General features: G+C 47.0%; 1 protein-coding gene across 1 annotated transcript; it reads left to right on the plus strand.

The window, feature by feature from the left end:
* Positions 1-7: 7 nt before the first annotated feature.
* Positions 8-1,050, plus strand: LOC102200939 (histone H2A.Z). The gene is made up of 5 exons (XM_013907770.1): positions 8-14; positions 59-180; positions 325-438; positions 516-645; positions 872-1,050. The coding sequence occupies exons 1-5, from the start codon at positions 8-10 to the stop codon at positions 931-933; spliced, it is 435 nt and encodes a 144-aa protein (XP_013763224.1). The 3' UTR covers positions 934-1,050.
* Positions 1,051-1,056: the final 6 nt, after the last annotated feature.

The raw sequence follows: 1,056 nt of genomic DNA on the forward strand, positions 1-1,056 counted from the left end.
CGCTAGCATGGCTAGCGAATATTAAGCGGACCTTAAGTTAATGTTGGGCTACAATAAGGCGCGTTTCGGCGGAGGCACACTAACAGTACTGGTGTTTTACAGGCTGGTGGTAAAGCTGGTAAAGACTCTGGAAAGACCAAGACCAAAGCGATTTCGCGCTCTCAGAGAGCAGGACTGCAGGTTTGTCCCCAAATTTCATTCAATTTCTCGGCTGCGCAAGCACGCGCTATTAGCCAAAAGTCAGTGGCTCTTTGTCGGTGGCGGGCTCTCATCGGGCGGCCAGCACGGCTTTGCTTCTGTTCACTCGTGTCATTATCCCCGCAGTTCCCGGTAGGCCGTATCCACAGACACCTCAAGTCCAGAACAACGAGCCACGGCAGAGTAGGAGCCACCGCGGCGGTGTACAGCGCGGCTATTCTCGAATACCTTACTGCTGAGGTGACCCTAAGCTCCGTTTATCTTGCACTTCGTTGCTTGAGGTGTTGATCTTTTTGTAAAGGCTGTGTCTCTTTCAGGTTCTAGAGTTGGCAGGAAATGCATCAAAGGACCTTAAAGTAAAGCGTATAACCCCACGCCACTTGCAGCTGGCTATTAGAGGAGACGAAGAGCTGGATTCACTTATCAAGGCCACTATTGCAGGCGGAGGTACGAACATTACAGAGAACTGTGTTACGGTCTTATACTCTCGTACTCTAGTGGTTTACACACTTTGTTGAGGCACAAATCCCTTTTGTGTTGCATCAGGTGTAAAACTGTAACATCAACACTGTTGTAGCAACTCTTTGTTACAAGGGAGCAGCTGAAAGTGGTTACTGAAATTAAAACTTAACTGTTCAAGTATATAAACCGTTATAACATTGATTTTTTTCAGGCGTGATCCCACACATCCACAAGTCTCTGATCGGGAAGAAGGGCCAGCAGAAGACTGTATAACCTGAAGGGTTCAGCAAGTTGTGCCATCTCAGGATGAAGTCTGCATCAAGTGGTTAAATGTCTTAGATTAGTAATCTTACATTATTTTATGGTAGTGTGCATTTACTACTCTGGGTGGGGTTT

This window comes from Pundamilia nyererei, unplaced genomic scaffold, assembly GCF_000239375.1.
Source record: "Pundamilia nyererei isolate P.nyererei 1_Seehausen unplaced genomic scaffold, PunNye1.0 scaffold00514, whole genome shotgun sequence".
NCBI lineage: Eukaryota > Metazoa > Chordata > Actinopteri > Cichliformes > Cichlidae > Pundamilia > Pundamilia nyererei.